This window comes from Mastigoproctus giganteus, chromosome 1 (assembly GCF_048544385.1).
Source record: "Mastigoproctus giganteus isolate SK-2022 chromosome 1, ASM4854438v1, whole genome shotgun sequence".
NCBI classification, from domain to species: Eukaryota; Metazoa; Arthropoda; class Arachnida; order Uropygi; family Thelyphonidae; genus Mastigoproctus; species Mastigoproctus giganteus.
The window spans coordinates 35,785,293-35,811,025 of NC_143575.1; the positions used below are offsets into that span (position 1 = coordinate 35,785,293).

General features: G+C 36.2%; 1 protein-coding gene across 1 annotated transcript in view; it reads right to left on the reverse strand.

The window, feature by feature from the left end:
* Ptpmeg (protein tyrosine phosphatase Meg) overlaps positions 1 to 25,733 on the reverse strand; it is a 526,004-nt gene that overhangs the window by 80,832 nt on the left and 419,439 nt on the right. The window contains exons 18-19 of the mRNA XM_090379497.1: positions 23,415 to 23,484; positions 14,718 to 14,872 (exon numbers count right to left, since the gene is read on the reverse strand). Of these exons, the coding sequence (XP_090235623.1) occupies positions 14,718 to 14,872; positions 23,415 to 23,484 (225 nt within the window). The remainder of the gene's footprint in view (positions 1 to 14,717; positions 14,873 to 23,414; positions 23,485 to 25,733) is intronic.

Here is a 25,733-nt window from a genome sequence, read left to right on the forward strand (position 1 = left end):
TTGTGAAAAACTACAGAAGGAAATAGCTGATCGAACTTTGGTTAAAGACCAAATATACAACTGTAATGAGACTGGCCTTAACTAGAAGGCACTACCTCAAAAGACACTGACCTCAATGACTGAACATATGGCACAGGGATAAAAGATCGCATCACTATAATGGTATGTGCTAATGCCAGAAGTAGAAGAGTTTTTTAGAAAGGAAATTTAATTATGTAATATTGTTTTCTTTAAAATTTTTTATGACGTTACTAGACCAATGTAAGTCAAAATATTAAAAATAGGTATGTATGTAGATATCTGTACTATGATTTTTTGATGACCTGGTAAAAAATAAATAATAATCAAAGTTTAATTAAATTTCATTAGGTTATGTATTATGTAATAAAATAAACAAGTTAGATGACCCAGTGTATATCTATATGAACTTGGTTATAATGAGCACAGAAATAACAATATCACGGCTGTAACAAGCAAAAAGTCATAACAATTTTAATTTACGCGTATTCCCATACAATTGCTCACTGTTATAACGAGTGTACTACTACATGGATATACCGTACAAATTTTGGTAACTATGCAAACATTTTTAACTGCTCGGGTAGTCGAAAAAACCCAATTCTTGTAATAGACGAAAATGAAAAGGGTAACAGCTTTTATGACCACCTGCATTGGATTAGCGGCTGGTTTATTACCTTGTCCTATTGAGTACAGCGGCTATACAATAGTGCATTGGTGTTCCATTTGTCACATTACCCTGTTTACAGATTGTCTTGTATTCACCGAACAACAAATTTATTTAGGAACTTCTTAAAACTTTGTATGCATTTTGGGACTTCTAAGAACTGTATGCAGATCACTTTATTGTCATTTTAAAGTAAAATCAATTAGAAATGATCCCATCCTTTGGAAACATGTCTACTAACAAAAGAAAGTTTCTCCCGATTAATAAAAAGTTGAAATTATTCTTGAGTTGTGCAAAAAATGTTGAAGTGTCCAAAAAGTTTTCTTTGTCCTCTTCAACAGTATCAACATTGTGGAAGAATAAACATGTTTACATACCAGCACTAGAAAAGAACATAACCAAAAAATAAAAATAAATAAATAAATAAAAAAAAGAAATTTAGAGAGTGTGAGGTTACAAACATCGATGAAGCATTGCTTCAATGGTTCACTACACAAAGAAGTGCTGGATTTTGAATAGATGGTCCAATCTTGAAGGCTCAAGCAGAAAAATTTGCTAAACAATTTGGATGCAACGATTTTGTAGGTAACAACGATTGGCTGGGTCGATTTAAAAATTGAATACAAGCATATTAATAGAAATAATATGTAGGTATGTACTAATATTATTTTTTTCTCTCTAATATTTCTTTTGATTTTTGAATCTATCTTTTTATCAAGTTATTGAGAATTAAAAAAAAAAATAGGAGGTAGATTTAACTCATCGCTGATATAGTTAGTAACAGTTACAACGAGGAAATTTTGTCAGTCCCCTGATGTTCGTTACAACCGAGTTCGACTGTATATATATATATATATATATATATATATATTTTTTTTTTTTTTAAATATATTTCCAACACCACATTCTCTACATTTTATGCATACTAACTGTTCACATATTCTATTATGTGCACACTGAGCAGAAATTTAGAAAATCCAATAAACTGATTTAACAATGCAGATATATCTGTTGGCTACAGAGTTAAAACATTACTCATCAATAAGAAATACCAGAGGTATTTCAAATTTTGACTAATGTCCCAAGGCAATATCCAACTCATAAGTATTAGTTAAACATATAAAAAAATAATAATAATAAAAGTTCAATATGTAAATAAAAAATGATAATGATTGTCGTGGATCATTATCATAATTTGCTGGCTGTTGACCTTCATATTCTACTGGTGTGAATGGTCCCATAGTCATCTACGAATTTTGATTTCAGATGACACACAAAAAACTCCAAAAGCAGATAATTAGGAAATTTCAAAAAAATTTCCTCATTAAAAACAGGGATGTTCATTAACAGAATCCTTTCAGATCTGTCATGTCAATTATAGTGCCAAACTTATATGTTCCTACTGAGTACATTGAACCTGAATAGTGATTAGCATTAGCAGAGACATATGATGCAAGAAAGCAAGCTTATGCAGCATAAGCCAAAAATAATAATAATAATAAAATAAATAAATTAATTAAAAAAAACGCTCCCATTTCACTCTTCCATTCATTCCAAATACCTGTCCAGCTCAGCCTTAAATTTATTTAGGCTATCAACTTCCACAACAAGGAATGGAAGTCTGTTCCACTAAAAAACTACCAGCTGGCTAAAGGCAAACTTCCACACATCTGTCTTTCATCAATTTGAATTTATGTCCTCTCAGGTAATTATTATTCTGAGCTAGAGAAAGAATCCCATCAGTATTAAGCATGCTCAAACCATTCAAGGCTTTATACACCTCAATCAGACCACATCACAGGTGCCTAGTCTCCAGACACTATAATTTGCAAAACTTCACCCTTTCTTTGTAAGAGCAACCCTTTCTCCATTCACTAATCTTGTTGCCCTTCTCTCTACTCGTTTCAACAGCTCTACATCCTTCTTAAAATGAGGCCTCCAGACCTGTATACAGTACTCAAGGCCTGACCATTACCTTATACAAGGGGATAATCACTTCCTTATCCCTGCTAGAAAAATTCCTGTATATCATTGACAAGACAATCATGAGCTACTCTTGCAGACCGTCTCCACTGCTCAGAAAACTTCATATCTGCCTGCACAATTACCCCCAGGTCCTTTTCGTTCTCTACCACTGTCAGTGTAATACCACAGAGCTGATACGTCACTCCAGTCTTACTGCCTCCCATATGTAGTACTTTACATTTGTCAATGTTAAACTTCATTTGCCACCTCTCAGCCCATCTGCTCAACCTTTCCAGATCCTGTTGCAGCAGCATAGTATCAGTAGTGTCCTTAACAACCCTGCCAAGGTATCGTCTGCAAACTTGGACATTAAGCCTGATACACCATCATCAATATCATTTATAAATACAGAAAACAACAATGGACCCAACACTGAACCCTGAGGAACTCCACTAATAACATTAGTCCATGATTAGCAGCGTCCATTGATTACCACTCTCTGTCTTCTTTCACTCAACCATACCTTTATCCATAGCAGCAATTTGCCTCCAATGCCACACTGCTCCAATTTGTTCAGCAGTCTTCCATGTGCAACAGTATCAAAAACCATTCTAAGATCCAAATATATAATATCAAAGTTATTCCGTGCATCCAGTTCCTTTGTGATCACATCATAGTATCCAATCAAATTGTTCAGGCAAGACTTTCCCTTAACAAAACCATGCTGTGTCTGAGCTATAACTGAAGTCTTGTCTAGATGATCCTGCAGTGCTTCTTTAACCAGTGCCTCCATTAATTTTCCTGGAACAGAAGTTAAACTAACATGTCTATAATTACTTGTGTCGCCCTTTGATCCTCCTTTGTGAATTGGGATCGCATTTGCATCTCCAGTCCATGGGTACCTCCCCTGAGTCCAAAGAGGTTCTCATAATTATGGCTAAGGGTTCACTTACTTCCTTTGCTGCCTCCTTTAATATAACTGGATAGATCCCATCCAACCCAGGTGCCTTTTTAATGTTTATCTTCAACAATTTCTCCTCCACTTCCCTCTCGGTTATTACAAAATCATCTAGCTCACTGCCAGAGTTTATCTTACCTCTGGCATTCCCCTCCCTGAATAACTCCTCATGGGTGAATGTAGATGCAAAATACTCATTTAGTTTGTCAGCCACCTGAGCAGGATCATCAACAGTTGAACCATCAATATCCAGTGGACCAATCTGATTCATCGTTTTCCTTCTAGAGTTTACATAGATAAAGAACTCTTTGTTTTTCTTTGCATCCTTTGCCAAGGATTTCTCATAATCTGCCTTTGCCTGCCTAATCTCCTTTGTGACTTGGTTACAGACTAGCTTATAGTAAAAAAGACCTACGTGCTCTGGATTCATTACGAAAATTTATTTTGTTTCTCAGAGCAAACTAAACATAATTACAGCTTATATCTATCATAAGCTTCCATGTCACCCATTAATTTATATGTATCCCATGCATTTTTCTTCTGTGCCATAGGTCTCATTAGTTCATCTGACATCCATTTAGGCCTAAACCTTGAACAATATTTCTTAGCTGGTATGTAAAGCCTAGTAGCTTCCAAGATTAATTCTTTGAATGCTTCCCACTTTGAATTTGCTGTTGGTAACATCATCAGTTGGTCCCACCATATAGAATTTAAATACTATCTCAGACCACCGTAGTCGCCTTTACGAAAGCAAAAACCCTTCCCTTTACCCCTGATGGTAGTTACCTTTTTGAGTAAATCCCACTTCAGCACACTGTGATCACTGCCACCTAGTGGTTCCTTTATCTGCAGATTCTTAATGCATGAAGAATCATTAATGATAATCAGATCAAGAATATTACTCCCTCTAGTTGCCTCCCAAACACGCTGATGTAAAAAACAATCATCCAATAAATCTGCAAAAGCCTTGCTAGTGTGTGAATGACCAACCCACAAATTCCAGTCAATATATGGGAAATTAAAATCCCCCATTATAAGACGCTCTGATTTACTGGCCCACTCTATTTCCCTGTACAGTTTCTTATTATACTCATCAGAGTCATTAGGCCTATAACACACTCCTACTCTCAATTTTGATCTCCCAATGCTTATGCCACACCAAACTGACTTGACACTGCACTGTACAGCGATGTCAACTGGCTTGACTTCCTTGGATTTTATGTGTTTCTTAACTAATAGCATAACTCCTCCTCCATTTTTATCCTGTCTATCCTTCCTGTACACATTGTACTCCCCAAATTCCAGTTCTGCTTTCCTTATATCTGTGTGACACCATGTCTCTGATATCACAACAATATCTGCCTTTGATGTTTCGAGCAATACCTCAAATTCATCAAATTTATTTACCAAACTAATTGCACTGGTGTACATGCAAGTATACATGCAACTGTTCCTATTCTTAGCTACCCTAACATAACCCATGTATTTACTTCTACCGCAATGACTTCAAGCAGTATCTGAAATACCCTGCATCTTGTTTTCCAGGCTGCTGCTCATTCCAATAGAAGCAGTGCAAGAATCACTTTCACCTCTGCCAGTGGCTACTGTTAATCTATTAGTACTTGTATCCCCCCCAAGCTAGCAGTTTTCCGACCCACCTAACAATGCCTCGATAGCATCATCAAATATTCTTGAACCCTTTCTATTTAAGCGTATCTCATTCCTGTAGAAGCAGTCTCTCCTGTTAACAAGTACAGACCAGTTGTGAAAAAATTCTACCCCTTGAGCCTTGCACAATCTTTCCAGGGCCGAATTGATCGACAAGGCTCTCATCATATACTCCCTCCTATTGTGGCTGGGCAGAATTGCAGACACTTTCAAATTCAATCCTAATTCAAGGCTTTTTTTCAGCAGTGACCTGTACTTGTTAAGTAATTCTGTTAGTCTCCTACTCTTAATATCATTAGTGCCAACGTGTACAACAATATCACCCTTTGTGCCCTTAAAAGATGATATCTGCTCTACGTTATCAACCTTTCCCCCTGGGAGACATACCCTGGTCCTGTTCCACCTATCCTTTTTACATAGCACAATCCCCATTTCCCTGACAATAGAGTTGCCAACAACTACTAGTTCCTGTGGGACCAGCACATTCTGCCTTGGGGGTTACCACTGTGTTGCATGATGGGCCTCTCAATTTAGATCCTTTGAGGGCATCCACCCTGTCCTTCAAGCTCTCTCATAGGCCCATAACAATGCTCAGTTGTTGCCTCATTTCCTCACACTCCTTACATTGCGCACACACAAAGACATTCTCCTTGGGAATGTCATGTCCCATACCTGATTGCTCCACAAACATCAAGCAAGCAGTGCATTTTAAAAGGCTGTGATTCAGAGGGCAACTGATCCCCTCAGTTCTCCCCTGAGCCACAGCACTCCATTTAGCTCGAGCCTTTTGCTTTGCTGCTCTGAGTCATGATTTCGATTGAATTTTAATAAAATTTCAATTTCAGTACAAAAATTATAACCCTAAACTTGTATCCCAATGCAGTTGTAACAATATATATATTTTTGAATATCAAGTATTATCTTCGAGTTTCTTTATATAACTTCCATATCAGTTATGTATTGATTATGTTATGTTTGTAAAATCTAAGTCGTTATATGTACTTAGTTAAAAAGTACAATTTAATTGACAATGAAGTTCAACAAGATTAATAAATTTTACTGATTAATTGATAATATTATATACTATACAACTAAGCTAACGCTATCGAGTTCTGGATATAACGTTGTATCGTATAACAATGGCGGCAAGTTATGAACTGTAAATCTACGGACACTTAAGTATTAATTAACTTCCAAAATTTCACTGTCTCAATTCAGAATAAACCAAGGATCTTGACTAGGTCTATAAGCTATTTATACAAAATAATTTAATTTAACAATTAGTCAATAAAGTGGCTAAATATAGCTAAAAAACTTCCTGTTCGCTGGCTCTGCAAAATTAATAAAACACGTGGATTGGAACCCTTACCGATACTAAGTAATAACCTACAAAATCTCTAAGTTAAAATTTAAACTAAGTATCATAACTAGGAATATAAAGCTACTCTAGAAAATAAGTTAATATGCCAATTTAAGTTAATAAAACAGAAAAAATTTGTCCATTTTCCTGAGCCGTAAAAACTTCGCCTGCACAAGGCTACTCTTGTTCCCAACCTGATGTGTGATGAGTGAAATATGGCCAAATCAACTGCCTGTGATCAAGAAAAGGGGATCTCATTTCAGGCACAAATAAGCAAATCAGCAGAAAACAAAAGCTGTGAAGCAAATTAGTTCTCCTAACCTTTATATATATACAGTATATTGTGAAAAGTATTTGAACTGGGATTTGGAAAAAGTGAACCATAAATGGCATCCATGTATTAGAAGGACATAAAAGCAAATGCATTCTTCATGCTAGAAGCGAGCAGTTCAATGACATACAATAGATAGGTGAGACATTGAGCTTAACAACTTTCAATAGGGATCTACTATAGGGTGCCATAATAGCAACTGATCTGTTTGTGCCATTGCAGGAAAACTGCAACACACTAGATCAATGGTGACTGATGTAATCACCAAATGGAAATGTAATGGCACTACCACAGCCAGGAAACATTTAAGTATACTGCAGAAACTAACAGAAAGAGACTGGGGGAAGTTAAAAGAGCAGTACATAGATTCTATCAGTTCTCAACAAATACTGTCAACCAAGAGTTTAGGGCATAGAACTAATACTAACTGACTTCTGTGCCATCATGATAATCTGAAGGTATGCAGTTATATGTATACATGTAGGGATATGCATGCCATCATATTTTCATAATGGCTGCAAACCATCAGAATTCATGAATAGGTTGCAGCACACAAACAACACAGTGTAGAACATAAACTGGCCTAGTGCGCAACCTTAATTTAGCTGATCAAAACATCATTTATCGGAGTGTTCTGTCTCATGTGAAATTTGCTGGTGGTACTGTCACTGTCTGAGGTTGTTTCTTGTGATCTGGGCTTGGACCATTGGTTGCTTTACGTAGAAAAATATATGTCTTGAATTACACTAACAGTTTATGCAGTTTTGCTCTTCTTACACTCTGGGAAGTATGAGGAGGATCCTTTCCTAATTCAATATACATAAAGCCATATTGCAGTCTGTAGGCCAATGTTTCCAAGTTTAAGGGCCAATAATGAACAAATTTAGACTGGTGCCCATTAGCTAACACTGAGGCCAAAAGAATGTGAAATATCACAAATAAGATGCAGTAAACCAGCCGCAAAAGAAAAACTGATATAAAAAGTAAACAAAATAGAAAAACAGGAAAAAGGTGACTTATGTCCAATCTTGTCACAGGGCCCCTGGACACAACAGTTGAGGAATACATTGCATTTTATAAACAATGCAAATCATTGCAATGGAAGAGATTGACAAACAAATGAAAGTCAGCCCACTGAAACAATAAATCCATAAAGTGGGAGCCCAAATGCAGTAACCAAACAAGAAAAGCTTAAGCACTCACCCGAATGATAAACACAACTGCCACCAAATCGAATGAAGTAATATAAAAAACAGAAAATAAACAAACTATAGAGAGAAGAATGAGCAGTGCAAAGAAACTACCATTCAATGCAGCATGATAAACAAACTGTGAAAATAATAGATTAAAAAAGTGAAATACATAAAATATCTAAAAAGTTGGACCTCTCTTTAATGAATTTCCATATAGCAAAATTTTCTACGCAGCAAACTTTTTTGATTTCCCCCTGGTCATTACATTGAAAATAGTTTCCGTATAACAAACTGATTTCGAGAGACCTGGAAAGCATTGTTCACACTTCTGGCCTTTAGGCAATAGAGCTGATGCTGTAAAATGCACAAATTAAGAGCTAAAAGTATTAAGCATTAATCTCTTTTGCTTTTAATAGCTAAAGGCTTTAATTCCACGAATTAAGAGCTAAAACATTTTACAATTTAATGGTGCCTATAAAACCCTGCAGGAGGAAACTGGCCAACCACGGCATGGGATAGAAAAAGATAGAAGTTTGGGAGAGGCCTTTGCCCAGCAGTGGGTCAGCAATGGCTAAAAAGAAGTAAAACTTATACACTACTATGCTGAGAAGTCCCACTGATCAGCTGTCCACAGCTATCGGCAAAGATTAAGGCATATTCCCGACGCAGGCATTGGCTCTGGTCAACCTATTTTCTACTGTAAGCATCCTATTAGAGAATCAGGATAGAGCAATTTTCCTTTATTTCGGAAATGCATCTGTTGTTTCGAAAAAATGAGTCACCACACTTTCACAAAATTTCACCTGTCTCTGTTTACATGGTAGCTACAAGTGGTCCCTAATTTCAGATTAGTTTTAACTGCTGTGCAAATAACCTTACAGTGTAGTGTGAAAAAGTGGACGAGCTTAATAGTTTAGATTGCGGCGTTAAAAAAAAAGAAATCACTTTGTGATTCCTCTTTTTTGAGAAACCCTGTTTCGGTTCTCAAACTGTTTGAGGAAACGAGACCCAGTCGGAAGTGTGCGAAATTATGCCTTTGGGAAGATGCAGACGAAGCAGTTTTTAAGTGGATGAAGTTGACTCGAGACCAAAACAAGTCGATATCAGGGCTATTAATAAAAGAAAAGGCTATGGAGTATGCATCTTTTCTGGGACACAAAACGTTCCAAGCTTGTTCTGGTTGGCTGGATAAATTTAAAGAGTGTCATGGCTTACTCGAAAAAGTTATTTCTGATGAAAGTGGAGTTGCAATTGAAGAAGACTATACCCATTGGAAAGAAACAGTTTCGAAAAAAATTATGGAGGCCTACGAGTCCAAAGACATATTCAACATTGATGAAACATGTCCATTTTTTTTAAATGTTTGCCGAACAAGACACTGACTTTTAAAAGTGATAAATTTTTAGGTGGTAAAAATAGTAAGGAGAGAATTACAATCTTGGTTGCAAATATGGCTGATAATGAAAAACTGAAGCTTTTGGTAATAGACAAAAGTAAACAACCCCGATGTTTCAAAGGAATAAAGTCGTTAAGAGTTTGACTACAACTACAACAAAAAACCTTGAAAGACAAGTGAAATTTTTGAGCAGTGGATTTTAAAGTTCGATAGAAAGAAGATGAAAGAAAACAGAAAAACTGCATTGGTTGTCGACAACCGCCCTAGTCACCTTCACTCAGTAATTTCAAAACTTTCCTTTATTTCGGAAATGCATCTGTTGTTTCGAAGAAAGGTCTTTATGAAGATCATCCAGTCAAGACTGCAAAAACATCACGAGCAAACCAGTCGAGAAGAACAGGCAGGATTTAGACCCGGGCGAGGATGCTGTGATCAAATCTTTGCCATTCGTCAGCTGATGGAGGAGAGGATCCGGTGTGGACAGCGAACCGTCATTGTTTTCATTGACTTTAAGTCTGCTTTCGACTGTGTCCACCGGCCTGCCTTATGGAAACTACTAGAGGTTGAACATGTACCTCGAAAAGTCATCACACTCCTCCAAACTGCATACAACGGTTTAACCAGCCAGGTGCGCATCCAGAACGATTTATCTGAGGAATTTACCATCCAAACTGGAGTCCGCCAAGGGGATGTAGCCTCCCCGTTGCTTTTCAACATCGTGGTCGACGCCATTATGAGGCAAGCATTCAGAAACAGACAGGGCATACAATATGACAAGGATCACTATGTGACTGACCTGATGTTTGCTGATGATAGTGCTATCCTTGCCGGTAACGACGCTGAAGCCACGGACATCCTCTACGACATTGCCCGCATTGCCCGGCCATACGGTTTGAAGATCAATGCTGGTAAGACAAAGGCCCTGACAACAGATGGGTCGCAAGCCACCATCTATCTCGAACGCGTCCAGATCGAGCAAGTGCAGGACTTTAAATACCTTGGGTCGCTGGTCCAGGAGAAGAAAGTTGCATCCACCATGGAAATCCACAGCAGAATTGGACAGGCGGCCACTGCGTTCGCCTCGCTCAAATGGTGTCTGTGGAAGAGGACCAACATTTCCACAAAGACTAAAATCCGACTCTTCCGGACTTTGATCCTGCCCATTCTTCTTTACGGATCGGAAACATGGATTTGTCTCAAGTTAGATTTGAACAAACTTGAGGTATTCCAAATGCGATGCCTGCGGCAGATCTTGGGCATCTCTCTTCGTGACCGCATCACTAATGATACCATCCGCGCCAGATGCCAACAGCAACCAACCATTGCCGACCAAATCCAGAAGCGAAGGCTTAGATGGTTTGGCCACGTATGTAGAATGGGCACGAACAGAATACCATCCACACTCCTTTGGAGACAACGACCCACCCAATGGAGCATCCAACGGACCGCGCCTAGGAAAACGTGGGCCAAGCAAGTGGAAAATGACTTGAAGAGCCGACGTCTCGACCTTAACCAGGCCAGGACTGACGCCATGGATCGTAAGGTATGGAAGAACATCACAGAGCAAGTCCGAAACCCTGCGGCACCTACAGCAGCATACTGGTTGCGTGGCCAACCGCCTCCCCCAGCTGCCAGCTAAGGACCAAAGAAGAAGAAGAAGAATTTCAAAACTTACAAGTGCAAAGCTTGTTTTCTTCCTTCTGAATAATTCGTCTTAACTGCAGCCAATGGACCAAGGCATTATCAAGAATTTAAAAATGCACTACCGAAGGAGCATACTGAAAAAAATTACACTGAGAATAGAAATCAACCAACCTATAGATTCTGTTATAGATTTGTGTATGTGCATATCAGAGTTGGTGAAAGTGTGGAGTCAAGATGCGACGGAAACAACGATTAAGAATTGTTTCAGAAAAGCAGGTTTTGCTAAAATGCTAATTGATAGAGATGAGAGGGATGAACTACTAGAAGATATTGAGCAATCTTAGGAAGAGTTCCAAGAGGTTTGATCAGCGGAGAAACTGTTCTTGACTCATGAACTTGAAATTTTAGGAGTTGATAATGATGTCATATTAACTGAATATCTGAGTGACTCCAACATTTTGGATAGTATTTAAAGAAATAGTGACAATATCGATGATGAATTGGATGTAAATAAGGGCAATATTAAACCTTCCAAACAAATGTTGGCAGCATTTGAAACTTTGCATTGAGGCCTTCAGTGGGAAGAAAATGTAACAGAAAATATACCTGAGTGTTTAAAGTTTAAACAAATGCGAACATTTTTATGAACGGTGTACAGTAGAATCCAATGTACAACAAAAAATAACCAAATATTTTACGACATAATTCTTAAAAGGGTACTAATAAATTGTAGGCATTTCTTAATATATACGTATTAATAAATTGTTTTAAAATGTTAGAAAATTTATTCATTCCCACCACTTCTTTACTATATTTCTGAATTTAGAGTATCTTCCATTGTTGAAAAGGTCATCTTTATAACGAAATTTCTGTATAACGAATTTTTTCAAGGGAACAATCGATTTCGTTATATAGAGGTCCGACTGTATATAAGATACAGTAAACTAGCTGGTTTGCTTCTTCTGTGTTATATAATGAGCAACATATAGTTGGTTATGCAAAGGCAGCCGCTTATGTCGGCCGATATTTCCCTTTTTTAATCTACTATTTTCACAGTTTCTCATGACTGTATTTATACACAACTGGCATTACAACAGCGCCCTTCTTTTAAACTTAATACTAAGGGCTATACTAGATGAGCGCTTGAAGTGTGAGCATCAGCTGGAGTCATGAACACCTCCAAAATAGCAAACTACATGTAGCGATGCTAATGTCAGATCGTTTCAAACTAGACGGGGGTGCTTCTAATGTTTAATTGGATATCACCAGTGACTCACTTTTTCTATTCCCAGTTTCAAGATGGATGTATTGCGCATTTATGTATAGTGTTGACTGAGAGTAAAAAGAGAAAATGATGGTGGCTTCATCCAGAAAATTCAAATAAGTTAAAAACAGGACAGTTTTATATTATGTCTAAAACACACAGGAAATCTCCCAAGATGTTTTTTTTTATTTTACAAAATGTCGATACAGAGTTTTGATGAACTTCTAATGTTAATCAGTGAAAAAAACAAAAAATTTGATATCGTGATGCTGAAATCAATACCAATGTTTACATCTATGCTTTATGTGCTGTACCAACAGGTCAACTCCCACTAATTGAAATATTTCTGAAATGTTGTTTTCTTTGCTTGTAAAATTATTTTATTTCTATCTGCTATTCTTATTCAGAGTAAGGTATTCTTAAGATTTGGATTACTTTCGGTAACATAAAAGGTAACTTCCTGTTTGATTTTACCACGCCGGACTTCTCAGAATAAAACATCTGTTGTTACTGTCTTTATGCCACTTGACATTATTTCCAGATGGAATACTGACAAGTACTTTCCATCCATTTGAAGCAGAAAACATTCTCCACTACCCACACTGTAATGGATTACTTTCTGTGCAATAAAGGATTAGTGCTGTTTGATTTTACGAATGTTCATGAGAAGACACCAGTTTTCGAAGTTTGTAATGCAGCTATCAATAGAAATATTTCCTTGAAATTTCGTTAGATCAAATATGCATCCAGAAAATATGCTGTACTGATACTGTTTCCTATAAACAATTACAATAAACCAATTTTTTTTTTTTTTTTTTTTTATCAAATGCACATTGCAGCATCATCAGTTTTTCCTGTTTCCAGTGTGGCTTCCAATAGATGAATTCCCTCAATTTTGTGTTAGTAGATGCAATATACGTCGACGGAAGTACAATATTTTTGTTTTTCAAAAACAATCCATTGCAATTCTTTCAGTCGTGTTTTTATACCAAGAAAAAGTTGCGTACGTTCATGTATCACACTGGCAATAACTCTGTAATTTGCAGCTTACTGCATGCTTTCACAATACTTTTCAAAAAAGAAAGACACCACACCGAAGTTATGTTTCAAACGAAAGGTTCAAATTTCAGTTTGGAAGAAGACAGAGACTGGCCGTGATTCTTTTTTGCTAATGCTGACATTAGTTGTACTGTTGCAGTGGTTACTCTGTAGCAGTTTTCTGATTACTGTTTTGATCTTATTTAATAATAATAATGTTCTTTATTAACTTAAATTATATACATTTGTGATTCCGTATGCAGTGAACCAGAGGAATCTACCAATAAATTGTCTCTGCAAGTGAACAAACTTGTATTTCATTAACTAACGAAACAGTACTAAAACAGAAGTAATATTTACAATGAATATAAGGTTCAGAACTGAGCTTTCTGATTCTTCTCATCATTACATAGTTCACCCCAGTTCAGAAACATTTATTTTCCAATTCACCTCACAAATAAACTCCTTTGTGTAACACATCATCTTCCCCAAAGTATAATAAACAAATGAATTAAGGCCAACTACCCCATGCATGGGGAGAATGTCTCCTCAGTCAATGCCAGCTAGCATCGTCTAACGCGGTGTTCAAAGCACCTGTCTAGTTTGCATGCCTTTCCCCTGCTTCCAGTAAAACTGGGTGTTGGAAGGCATTGCTGACATCGTGCTTCAAGCACTCGTCTAGTATAGCCCTTAGAGTACAGTGTTCAGGATAGCTTTCTATAGTAAGAGGTGTTATAATTGTTATAGTGACATTGTTGCCATGCTGATTTGTTAGAACATTGCATGATCTTTTTATAGTAGTTGATGATCTATATTTCACTGCTGTATTATATCAAGTTTCAAAAATATGGCAAGTGTTAAGTCTCGCATACTGAATTTGAGGCTCGACCATATACCATTCATACTGCAACAAATAATGAACAGCCACAGAGAGATATTCTACTTTCTTGTAATTTATTCATAAACAATCCCATCATGTATTTCCAAACCTTTCTTCTTATTTGCATATTCCTTCCTAAAATTAATCACATACATACCTTCTGTGTATATTTTCGTAATTTTTTTTTGTTAATAAGCCGATCAAAAGGGAAACTAGGACTTATTTGTAGAACACTAAAAATAAATCAAGGAAAAACATTATCATCATATATATTTAACAGCAACACCTTGTCATCATATATATTTAAAAAAGTTTCAAAATTATAAAATATTTACCTCGAACTGAGCAATTGCAGCCCCACTTTCTAGACCCTCATTGAGGAGCAACATTGATTCTGCTAACACGTCAGATCTTGGAACTTTTGCTGATACATGGGGCACATCTGGAATATACTGAAAGTCTGGTTCCTCTACATCTTCACCAACATAAACTAATTGAAAAAATAAATAAATAAAATAAATAAAAGAATAATAAATACACACTCCTTACCTTTTTTCCCTTTATCATGACCATAAAAATAATAACCTACCTAATTGCACAAAGGGCATAATGCAGTTTAATAATTACATCAAAGTAATGCTGGATTATATGAAAAGAGTGCAATAAAATTCTTTATTTTTATTTCACATTATATAATGTGTTAGCAATTTAACCATTATTTATGTAACTAGTTTACATGAAAAAAAACAGGGGGATTAAGGCTATCTTATCTCCTTTTCAATTGTAATACGTTAGGTGTTCTAAAAGACCTAAAAGAGATTTTTACCTTTTAGTTCACCATAGTTTTGTAATTAACTATGAACTAAAAGCTAATGGGACCATGGGTCAACAAATACAACTAAAATCTACTACCCACTTAGCAGAACCCATTCATCCATATAAATATGAAATTTAAAATTTATAATAGTATCATTATGAGAAATGGTATAAGCTGATTTTTTTAACTTATGATTATAGGTTTACTATTCATTCATGATTTCTCATTTAACCTACTTAAATAATGAAAGGAGGTTAACAGTATCAGTGACAGCAAAATTATGCAATGAAGCAAAGCATACACAGTATCAGTCAAAAATAATAATAATAAATGCAGCAGCACTATACCAGGCCATAAGGAAGATAGACAAGCGGCATACCCCATTCAACCTAAGCACGGAGTCCCCTCCCGCCCAGACAGCACAAACGAACTAGAAAAATGGGCAAAGAAGACACTCCATGGCAGACAATAAAATGACCTCCATCAAGATCACATAGATAAAATGGCTTCCAAAATGCATGGCCTATGAGCAGGATGCTCTTCCCTGAGAGTGAAGGATTCATGCTCACATCCAAGATCAGGTAATATATGCCAGAAACAGTCTAATCACATTTAGCAGAGGGGATGGAGGGAGATTAATTGTGAAATGTTGTGCGCGTGCGTGTGTGTGTTTTGAGCTAAAAACTTTAAATATGATACATACATCACATAATGTAATAACACAGACTGAGTAGTAGTTGAAAGCAGCCAACTGGTAGTTCTAATGGTTGATTGTACTATTAAAATTTTAATTTTTATTATTTTTTTGTAACAACTATAAAATATGTTATATTTAACTAAAACTCAGATGCTAATCACAAAAATTACAAGAAGCTGTATCACGCACAGTTTTTTTATCTTTTATTTTTTTACAAAAAGACATGTCTTTACATACTTTATGTAATTTGAAATAATATTACTTTAAAAGAAAAGCTTATTTCATTAATAAACATGATATTCTTACATTATGTAGAAATATTAAGACAAAAAATACAAGAGTGGCTAAAAATTCAAAAAAGTAAAATTAGTTTTTTCTCCTATGCAAAAACCAGCTAATGTTGGCTTTTACATAGGAGGAAAAAACTTCAGCAAAAATCAACAGTTTTCCATCGTTACTGGATTTCACTTTCCTTGATAGCACTGTTCCATTATTACACTTATATTCTATCCTTTCACTTTTTCTTCACTAACAATACACAAGATATTGGGAAAAAATTCTAGCTGCATTACTTTTTTTTTTTGTTATATAAAACCTGACTTAAGGATTTAAAAGGTTGCCATGCAATAAAACCTCATTAATATGCACTGTCTTTTTTTTATATGTTTGTATTTTATTTATGCAGAATGGAGATTTCTCATAAACGAAAATTTATGATACAAACCATTCTGAACTTTTTTTAAACAGGTTTCACAATCATTTTGAAAAAGAAGCGAAATCATTCAAAAGTAAAAAAATAAATGCAAATGAAAACACTTTAAGGCATTTTTATTGTTAGATAATGCCCAATTTCAACTCTATACATTGTAATGTATTATTTTCCTGCATAAGAAGTTTTCCTATATAAAAAAAGTATGTGATAAAGAATTACACAGTGTATTATTATAATGACGTTTTCCCACTTAATATGCTTTTTAAATAGAGAAATTCTTTATCTCTCTATACACTAAAAAGTTTTCCTCCTAGTAATATTTATTTGAGCCATAACTGCCTCCATAATGTTCACCAACCTCGTTCATGTGGTTCACTGTGTAATACATGACCACGCCCAGCATAAATGTAATGCTAGCTGATGAAGGGACCCGATATAGTTTGTATATTTGTAAATAGTTTAGTGTTTTGTAAATATTTTAAATCTTTGTATAGTTTGTAAATATTTAGTCTTGCTTTTATGGATGCAACAATATTGCTTATGAACTACATAGGTCATTTCCTGATCAGATATCGATGAGTGCATTTTGACAGGTGAGTGTGGAATTCTGTGACATTTGATTTGCTAATTATACGTACCAATGTAGTAATTAATACAATGCCGTGACCTAGTTGGCAATCACCAATTCCAAGAGAAAACAATGTCATGGGTCTTCATGGAAATATAGAGAGAAACATGCCAAAAGAATACAAACTAATCATAGAATAAGTTCAATGATGACGTAGCAAATGGAAAATCAAGCAGGTGGCTAATATGGACGAAAAACAGGCCAAAACTCTGAACCATTAAAATGGCTCAGATGTAACGTAACAGCTTCAAAAGATCCTGATAACGAAGAAACCGCTGAAGTATCATATTGCAATTTGGTGATGTGGTAGATGAATGTCAACATTGCGGTGGTCCTCTTTTCATGGCAAACTCGGAAGAGCAGCACATTCGGGTCGTCATGGAGGGAAGGTATGTTTGCCAATGGCAGATGCCTATCCAGACACTTTAAACACTTTTTTGACATTAGCATCAGCAGAGGCATACGATGCAAGAAAGCAAGCTTATGCAGCATCAGCCAAAAAAAAAAAAAAAAAAAAAAACCACCCTGCTCCTATTTCACACCTCCGTTTGTTCCAAATACCTGTCCAGCTCAGCCTTAAATTTATTTAGGCTATCAAACTTCCACAACAAAAAAGATGTAAGTCAGTTCCTCCAATCAACTATCTGCTGGCTAAAGGTAAACTTCCGTACATCTATCCTACAACTGTCTTTCCTCAATTTGAATTTATGCCCTCTCAGTTGATTATTCTGAGCAAGGGGAAGAATCCTATCAGCATTGAGCACGCTCAAACCATTCAAGGCTTTATACACCTCAATCAGATCACCTTGCAGGTGCCTAGTCTCCAGACACTGTAATTTGCAAAACTTAAGCCTTTCTTCATAAGAGCAACCCTTCGTTCCAATCACTAATCTTGTTGCCCTTCTCTCCACTTGGGCGCCTCCATAGCCAGGTGGGCAGGAGCAGCACACATTTCTTGATTACACTGGGATTCGAGCCCGTGACCACCAAATACGGAGGATGCGGAAAGGTCAGGGAATGACTACCGCATATCCCCGGAGCAATATGGCTTTAGTTGCTAATGCTCCTAAAATCCAAATAACAACAACAATAACAACTCACTATTCATTTCAACAGCTCTACATCCTTCTTAAAATGAGGCCTCCAGACCTGTATACAGTACTCAAAGTGTGGCCTGACCATCGCCTTATACAAGAGGATAATTACCTCTTTATCCCTGATAGAAAAATTCCTGTATTTCATGACAAGACACCATGAGCTACTCTTGCAGAATGTCTGCACTGCTCAAAAAACTTCATATTTGCCTGCACAATTACCCCCAGGTCCTTTTCATTCTCTACTACTGTCAGTGTAGAACCACAGAGCTCATACGTTACTCTGGGGTTACTGCTTCCCATATGTAGTACTTTACATTTGTCAATGTTAAACTTCATTTGCCAACTCTCAGCCCATCTGCTCAACTTTTCTACATCCTGTTGCAGCAGCGTACTGTCATTAGTGTCCTTAACAACCCTGCCAACATTCATATTGTCTGCAAACTTGGACATTAAGCCTGATACCATCATCAATATCATTTATAAATATAGAAAACAACAATGGACCCAACACTGAACCCTGAGGGACTCCACAAATAACATTAGTCCATGAAGAGCTGTGTCCATTGATTACCACTCTCTGTTTTCTCCCATTCAACCAGCCCTTTATCCATAGCAGCAATTTGCCTCCAATGGCACACTGCTCCAATTTGTGCAGCATTCTTCCATGTGCAACAGTATCAAAAGCCTTTCTAAGATCCAAATATGTGATAACAAAGTTATTCCCTGCACCCAGTTCCTTTGTGACCACATCATAGTAGCCAATCACACTGGTGAGACAAGACTTCCCCTTCACAAAACCATGCTGTGTCCGAGCTATAACTGAAGTCTTGTCTAGATGATCCTGCAGTGCTTCTTTAACCAGTGCCTCCATTAATTTTCCTGGAACAGAAGTTAAACTAACAGGTCTATAATTACTTGTGTTGCCCTCTGATCCTCCTTTGTGAATTGGGGTCACATTTGCACATCTCCAGTTCATGGGTACCTCCCCTGAGTCCAAGGAAGCTCTCATAATTATGGCTAAGAGTTTGCTTAGTTCCGTTGCTGCCTCCTTTAATATAACTGGATAGATCCCATCCACCCTGGGTGCCTTTTTTATGTTTATCTTCAACAATTTCTCCTCCACTTTCCTCTCAGTTATTACAAAATCATCTGGCTCACTGCCAGTGTTCGATAAACCTCTGGCATTCCCCTCCTTGAATAACTCCCCGTGTGTGAATGTAGATGCAAAATACTCATTTAGTTTGTTAGCCACCTGAGCAGGATCAACATTTGAACCATCAATATCCAGTGGACCAATCTGATCCATCCCTTTCCTTCTAGAGTTTACATAGATAAAGAACTCTTTGCTGTTTGTCTTTGCATCCTTTGCCAAAGATTTCTCATAATCTGCCTTTGCCTGCTTAATCTCCTTTGTGACTTGGTGACAGACCAGCTTATATCTATCATAGCTTCCATGTCACCCATTAATTTATATGTATTCCATGCATTTTTCTTCTCTGCCACATGTCTCATTAGTTCATCTGATATCCATTTAGGACTAAACCTTGACATGCCGAAAGGGAGACACTTCCGAGAAAATGTTCCAGTTTACAACAATCTTTATGCCTTCTCGTCTTTTAATGCCAGAAACATGGACTTTCAAGGTGGTGGTTATACAATGTGAATAAGATAAGGTGCCATGGTAGAAGGAACAACGAGTTTAATGTCCATCAGAGACATTCCACAATTCAGCCAACTCTACATTTTATGACGACGGAGAAGCGTCGATGGAATGAGCTAAAAGAGTGAAAGGTCTGATACAGACTAGAATGTTTTCTTGTTTGAGTCTACATCAGCAGAGTACAGAGTCCTCTAGTTTTCATATTAAAAAAATGTTAAACAATGTAAACATTTTGGTAACCGAACAAGTTAGTGCATAGCATCATTTTAGTTCTTAGTAAACCATCGAAGTAAATGAAATGGCATAATTTTTGTTTCATCTCATATTGTGAATGTCTTCACGAGTTGCCCCGATATTGCACTAGAAGGAACAATTCGCAAGTGAAGAAGACTAAAGTATTACTTATTTGAGGTATTGCAACATCACGGCAACTCATTGTGAAGGCATTCGGAATTCACAATGTGAGAGATAACAAAAACGACACCATTTAACCTATTTCGGTGATTTACTAGGAACTAAAATGATACTACTCACTAACTTGTTTAATTAGTGAATTTTCCATAATCTGAGGCTTTCAGCCCTAAAACCTTTTTTAGTAAAAACATTTTGATAAAATGGAAGTGATATATTGCAATTGTTTTCATTGATATCCATAATTGGATAGCATTCACCATGTGAGGCACAGTGAAGCATTTGCCATTAAGTTCTGATAATTTTGAACAGTTCTGAATTAATTAGTGGATCTGCTGTTTCTTGTAATTGTGACCTTTTAAGGTATGTTGAAAGCTGAATTTATAATACTTCAGCTATTTCTGTAGATTACCATTAGTATTTTTGGCAATTCTTTAAAGAATAACCATATTTTTGTCTATCTACTGTATTGCCCTAATTATTCGTCCCTCCTTTTCAGTTTTATTTTAACACTACAAATATTAATTATTAATCATACTGATTATATTTTGCTAATTTGAAAGCAAATTTAGTTATAGTTGAAAGGATGAACTCTAAAGGAATTCATTTTTCCAACTTGGTAATGATTGCACTGAATGGACAGAAATCATGAGATACCTACCTAGTAACTGGTAGGCCCACCTTTCACCCGGATAAGGGCAGTCACATGGCAAGGCATTGAGTTCACTAGTTCATGAAAGCATTCCAAAGGTATTTCCATATCATAAATTCCATCCATAATTCAGTTGCATTCCTGGGTGGAGGACCCAAAGCTTTAACAGACCTTTCCACAGCATCCCAAAGATGCTCCACAGGGTTCGTGTCTGGTGAACAGGGAAGCCTTTCCATGGTAGTAAAATCTGTGGAATGCTCTTTGAACCATGTTCTAGTCACCACGGCTCTGTGGGGAGATGCACTATTTTTCTGGAAGAATCCATTGCCCTGTGGGCGCACAATGACCATGAAGGGATGCACATGGTCTGCAAGGATGGACACATCACCTGGACCATTCAGAGATGTGTCTACATGCAGCAGGTCCCAACTTGTGCCAACTGAACATGCCCCCAGACCATTACTGACTGCCCACTTGCCTGAACAGTTCCTTGTTGACATGACGGGTGCATAGCTTTGTGCAGTTACTGCCAAATACACATCCTTCATCCACTCGAAATAACTGGAAACGGAACTCATCAGACCCATCTCCAATCATCCAAGGTCCAGTGCGATGTTCTTTCGCCCAGTTCAGGCGTAGAGTCCTGTGTCGTGGTGTTAGCAATGGGGGCTCTGGTGGGTCGGCAGCTCCCATAGCCTACTGTGACTAATGACCACCTAATAGTCTTGGCGGAGACATTTCTGGCATTTCCCCCGTTGCAGTCGGCAGTGGTTTGTGCCACTGTTGCTCTCCAGTTAGCTGAAACAATGCAAGACAGCGTTGATGGCCACGTTCATCCACCACCTTTCTCTGCCCACAGCACTGTCCACGATGAGATGTTATTCCGAAAATGGTGTATTCCCAATACACTCTTGATACTGTCGAATCTGTATAATGCAATTTCTGTACCACTTCTGCGATAGAGAGACCCATGCATCAGGCACCGACTACAACACCTCTTTCAAAGTTAATTACTGCACAATGTTTATCCATACTGACATTGAATTACCGCAATGCAGTGTACCTATATACCTGCCAAATGGTGGATTTGTCCACTAGCGAGAGGGGTGACAGAGTTGCGTTGCCCAGGTGTCCCATGAATTGTGTCCTTTCAGTGTATTTGGTATGAGTTTAATGAACAGAATGTTAAAAATCATAAATTCTCAGTTTAAAAATGTTTCCCATAATAGGCAGAATAAAATATTTATAAATTTTACAATAGTACTTAAAAATGACCTTTAACTTATGTGTATGTTTTCATTTTTATATGTGTAATTAATATTCCATACCCTTAAGGCTATTTTTCTTCCTAAGATGTTTTCCCTTGTAAGAAGTTTTAAACCTCCACTCCTTGGAAAACTTCTTATCTAGGTTCTACTGTATTTAATATCAGAAATTTACTGACATTAATTATAATCCAGTGGCTACTAGTTACTGGGCTTCACTAATCTAATTTAAAAAATAGCAAGAGCTATTTTTAATATAAGAATATCAGAAAATTATTATTTCACTCATATAACAGAAACTATACTAATGAAATAACTTAATCTTTTTAAAATTATTGGAATGCAAACAGTTATATTTTAACTAAGTAATATTATATGTTATCCAATAACATAATATTAGTTCATCTATCTGTATTATATGATAGAGGAACTAAAACCTAAAAATCTTATTGAATAGTGCCGAGATCACTGAAGACACATAAATAAAGGCTAAGATATCATGTATAATTAAAATCAATTAGTGGCTTGAAGTAAATATTGACACATTTGAAATAACAATCATAATTTTGTTTTATTTATCAAATATTTTCCTTCTAGTGTATGAGTTTTGAGACACTGTTTATTATTTAATATCAGAAATTTACTGATATTAATTATAAGCCCAGTGGCTGCTAGCTACCATGTCTCACTAATCTAGAAATTCAGAAATTTATTATTTCACTTATATAATAGAAACTATACTAATAAAATCTAACATAATCTTTTTTAAAATTATCGGAATGCAACCAGTTATATTTTAACTAAGTAATATTATATATCTAATGATAGAGGCCGTTAATTTCTATATCCTTTTTCTGTAATTATATCCATAGGATATGATTCCATTATATAGGACCCATTGCAATTCCATTACCTCAAATTATACCTAAAAGTAATGGAATTTCAATTAATAAAATTGCATGTAAACCTGAGAAATTCAACAAATATACAACACAAAAATGAAAAGTTATACTTGAGTTACTAAACAGTGGCATCTAAAAATCACTACTCCAGTGAAAACTCTTTCAAAAAAATGTTTCTAAAGAATATTTACCATTAGGTCGAACAGTTAAAACTAACTCGCCTGCAGGTGTTTCCCTTGATGCCCTAATCAATTTAACTACCTAAAATAAAAATTTTTAATCATAAGATCATAAATGCAATTAGCATAATTAGCACTATTTTTATAATATTAAATATATAACAACATAAAAAAAAACAGGAATGTTATAAAAATTTGCAATTATGAATTAAGGGAAAAAAAAAAAAAAAAAGTGTTTGCGAGTACAGGTATAAAATTCCAAATCTAACAACCTCTAGATTTGGAGGTTTGATGGATTTTTCTGATTTTTGGACAATAAATCACATAGTGGAACCAAACATTAAACATCAAATAAAGTTCATACAGCATGACAAAATGCACATATATACAGCCAACCCCAGACTTATGTAAGGGTTGTGTTCCGCAGAACTCTACATAAATCGAAATTTCCCTAAATGCTTAGGCAGCACTCGCAACTATGTGCACTGAATTTGATTGAAGCAAAAAAGAAATGTTCGACGAACATGTAAAGAGAATTATTTATTCAATTTTTTATCTCATGTGAAGGAAAAATTACAAAAATTTCAAAATTATAAAATTACAAAGAGAGATGAAACAGGCTTAACATCATCATTAAGTTTTACCTTTCGAGCATCATTGCCAGAATTAACTCTTCAGCTGATAAACATGCCGCTGCAGAAATTGAGGGCTATGGAGATTTAGAAGGGGTTTTTTCCAACACATCACAAAATTTCTCTGCAGCTGCGAAGCAGCACTAGCGACTTCACCACATACATTAATGTTTTGGAAACCAGCACAATGCTTAAACCTATTAAACCACCTGTTGCTTGCTATGAACTTGGCTTGGGGTTCACCTTATCCTTCATACCTTCTTGCTTTTGCTTGAATGTCCATTGGACTCAGGGGCACTTGCTTCTTAATCTGATTTTCCATCCATATTATTAATAGCTTTTCCATCTTCAATATAGCACCTGAATGCTGTTTTGCGATCACTGTTGATCTTAAATGCGTTGATCCTTTAGCATGTTCTTTTATACGCACACTGTCCCTTAAAATAGTATTCACTGTTGAAGCAGCGAGACCTAATTCTGTGCAATAGATGACAAACTTCGTCCTGCTTTGTACTTCTTAATTAATCATCTTTATTTCTAAATCAATTTTGTTTTGTTTCCTAGCACTGCCAGCACTTGCACTTTCTGTTGGTCCCTTTCCCGTCACCACTGTAATAAGTAAATAGGAATGAAGAGAAGGTTCTGAAAATTTATTATATTTTTTATATGATTGAAGATTTCAGTGAAGGGGAACTCATTTCACCATTAAACTGTAATGTAAAAATCCAAGAATTCCTGTTATCGGTATTATTGCAAATGAAATAAGATTGAGTTTACTACTTGTTTATAATAGATTGCACTAAGAGAAAAGCCCAATAAACTGGAAAGTGCAAATTGTTTTATGGTAGTGACTTCCAGAAAAGTGTTTTAGAAAAATACCACAAAGGCATTCAAAATTGATTCTTATAATGGAACATATGATAACGATGAAAGTGTAGTGCAATTTCCATTATAAAAATGACCTTTTAGAGACATATTTAGCTTAGTTATATAGCGAAAATTTCAACTTCCGAGATCTTGGAATGAATTACCAAATAAAGTGTTATTGGGTTCAGATTACAATATTTTCACAATACCTCCATTTTTTCCTAAGGGATGCAAAATACGTTTCCATGATTTTTTAAAGTTTGCACTAGCAAGCAAAAACTTACATAAAGTCAAATTTACAGAAGTCAAGTATTATGTAAGTGGCTGTATTCTTTAAAATTCACGAAGTAGATAGATTATCTTAGACTGCAAAATTCATGGTCTCTATGCTGTAGATGAAATATACAGCTGAGTGGCCACATCTTATTAGGTAGACAAACCCTTTTCATGAATTGGAGCACTCCTTTGATAAAAGCATCATACATTTGTAACATGGCATATAAAGCTGGAGGGCAGATACACTGGGATGCTATAAGTGGATTTCAATGTGAGAATGGGCAAGAAAAAAAAATTTAAGCGAGTTTGAATGTGGCAGGGTAGTCTCTGCCAGTGCACCATAAGAATATATCTGAAACTGCAACCCTTCTGGGTTTTTCAAGTATGAACTATTTCTCAGGTATATCGAGATTGGTCCAATAACCAAATAACATACACCTATCAGCAATCCTGTGGCTGGAAATACCTTTTTGGTGCGAGAGGCCAATGGAGGCTGACAAGACTTGTGCAGGGTAACAAAACAGTCAGTCAAAGAAAAACCCAGTGTTCTACCAGT